Source organism: Photinus pyralis, unplaced genomic scaffold (assembly GCF_008802855.1).
Source record: "Photinus pyralis isolate 1611_PpyrPB1 unplaced genomic scaffold, Ppyr1.3 Ppyr1.4_LG5, whole genome shotgun sequence".
In the NCBI taxonomy this organism is placed as follows: Eukaryota; Metazoa; Arthropoda; class Insecta; order Coleoptera; family Lampyridae; genus Photinus; species Photinus pyralis.
Window position 1 is genome coordinate 26684379 of NW_022170596.1, and position 2454 is coordinate 26686832.

General features: G+C 36.3%; 1 protein-coding gene across 1 annotated transcript; it reads right to left on the bottom strand.

Annotated features, from left to right (window-relative positions):
- Positions 1 to 381: 381 nt before the first annotated feature.
- Positions 382 to 1116, bottom strand: LOC116170645. Its single transcript, XM_031487150.1, has 2 exons — positions 1085 to 1116; positions 382 to 1009 (listed from the first exon to the last, which is right to left on the bottom strand). Exons 1-2 carry the CDS (start codon positions 1114 to 1116, stop codon positions 670 to 672), a joined length of 372 nt encoding a protein of 123 aa, XP_031343010.1. The 3' UTR covers positions 382 to 669.
- Between the last annotated feature and the right edge of the window lie 1338 nt (positions 1117 to 2454).

Genomic DNA, 2454 nt, shown 5'->3' on the forward strand with positions numbered 1-2454 from the left:
TATAAGGACTTAAGAACATTTTTAACGATTCAAAGGTTCTAAAAATATCCTCAAAATAACATAGGTCATGGTTTACAATTGCAGCTACCAAACAAATTAGGATATGTAATTTTAATCACAAGATTTGAATTAATTTAAGGCCATCAATAACAAGTTAATTGTTTACCTCAATCATCCACTGACGCAGGTACCAAAATATAATATCAAACATTAATTATGATCATTTCAAATTTAGCGTAATTACCATTACGCGGAGCGTAAAATATAAGACAATTGGAGATAAAGTACAATTTGATATCCTGGAAACGGACATGTGTTTCTCAGTCTTGTGACTGCGTTTATTACAATTTGCTAAGGAAAAATAAGTACTTACGCAAAATGTACAAAAAAAACTTTCATTTATTTGAAAATAAATATTAACATTTTTTAATGCATTATATCTAAGGAGTTATAAACGACCAGCGTCATACACGCAGTTAAATTATCACAAACTCAAATAAATCGATCAGTTCTATCTTCGTACCCGCTACTCGTTAGAAAAAGAATTACCTAGCACAGCCATTTTGTCCTTAATTAATTACCTAATAGGCACATGTTGAAACCTTTGTACTTCGTTTGATGCCCGATGCATTGCAGAACTTTGGCACATCGTTATTTGTTTCCGATTCTTTAATTTTTGACTGCCAAATTCAAGTTGGGAGTCTTGTATATTTGAAACAGTTCGGCTACGGATAGCCTGGACATTGGGGATGGGGTCGGCGGAGTGTGCGGCGTCCATGGGCCGGCGCCGTCGATCCTCGGGGCGCTCTGCTCCTTAACTTTCTTGAGCTGCTCGAGCGCCTCGGCGTAGCTTGGAAGACCGGAAACTATGGTGTAGCTTGGTAACGATTCCAATTCACCGTTACCATTTTCGACGTTGGCGTTGCGGGCTTGTAAAACTGCAAGCAAAAATGCCACTGTTAGATTTCTGATTACGTCGACCCATAAATCAAAATTTGAGGTGTCAAAACTAAAAACAATATGATTAACGAGTCCTATTTTAACAAATTGATTTTAAATCACCATGAGCGATAATGCAAATTACCTTGTCGTGACAATTTTTCCAAATTCCCACATTGGCACACTTTCGTTGTGAAAAATATGTGATATAATACCTATATGGTGCTTTTATTTTCTGCATGACCCCCTGCACAATATTGTGCCAGTTTAGTAGGTAACTCGCACCATAAACTGCATCGTTTATGTAAGAGTAATTATCAGATTAGTCTGAACTCATGGCTGCATTGCTTCATTGTACTAATTCCAATCCCGGTTAAAACCTAATCAATAAAAAAACGTTTCATTTTAGAAGTCGTGAGTAATGACAGTGAAGGACTTTCTCAGCCAAGTTTGCGGTGGTGGATTTATACAAATGAATCATCGAGAAATCATGGCGTCTCCTATATGCAAATTTCGGGGATTTTCGTAAGTGATTTACTGTACAGCATCCCGAACCAAAGTTTCAAAATTCTTCTAGGGCTTTTTCAAAATTCAGAATTCACCATTTTGGATGTAACACTTTCCGAACGAATGAAATTCAGTTTCGCTCAACGGGAATTTTTCTTGGGAAGAAATCCCTGTGAGAATATTTCTGCGATGGCATATTTTTCTTGGTAGCGAATCTCCTCGGAGCGGGGAGCAAATTATTAATTTGAATGTTAGTAGGGCGCTATTTTCGGATTACACGAAAGCCTGAGAAAATGTAGAAAACAAACAAAAACACACGCAGGCGAATAGTCTTGGAGCTAATTTACCAGAGGGTGGGTTTTCTCGGCGTTGGATTTTTGTCTGTCGACCTAGAGCCAAACGTCCAGAGCTGGGCAGAATACTTTCAAATAGACAAATCAAAGGTATTTGAATACTAAATACTTTTACGTCCAGCACAAGCGAATACTAGATACAGATACATTGAAAAGTATTCAAATACTTTACTGTAGAATCCATAATTTCAAACATTTCCAAGATTGGGCTACTAGTTCAAAAGTTACAGCCCTTTGAATTTTTTTTTGAAATTGTTTTCGAGTCTATAACTTTTGATTGAGAAGTCTGATCGAAAAAGTACGAATTGATTTGGATTCTACGCACCCATATTAATAAGAAAAAGTGTTTTCTCGAGAAATTTTGGTGTAGTATTTTTTTGGTAAAAAAAGGAAGGTTGTAGGTACACTGTCTTTTTTTGAGCCCCACAAAAAAAATTGTCTCAGATCGCCCCGGAAAAAAATTTTCTTATAGAATGTGGCCTGTAGGATCCATAATTTCAAACAGTTCCAAGATTGGGCTACTAGTTCAAAAGTTACAGCCCTTTGAATTTTCTTTCGAAATTGTTTCTAGTCTATAACTTTTGATTGAGAAGTCTGATCGAAAAAGTACGAATTGTTTTGAATTCTACGCACCAAAATTAATAAGAAAAAGTGT

Bases quoted from the DNA above. Each gene is read 5' to 3' on its own strand.
- LOC116170645 (XM_031487150.1), bottom strand. From the start codon at position 1,116: ATGTGGGAATTTGGAAAAATTGTCACGACAAG. The intron at 1,010-1,084 runs GTAATTTGCATT...TATTGTTTTTAG, and splicing joins GGAAAAATTGTCACGACAAG to TTTTGACACCTCAAATTTTG.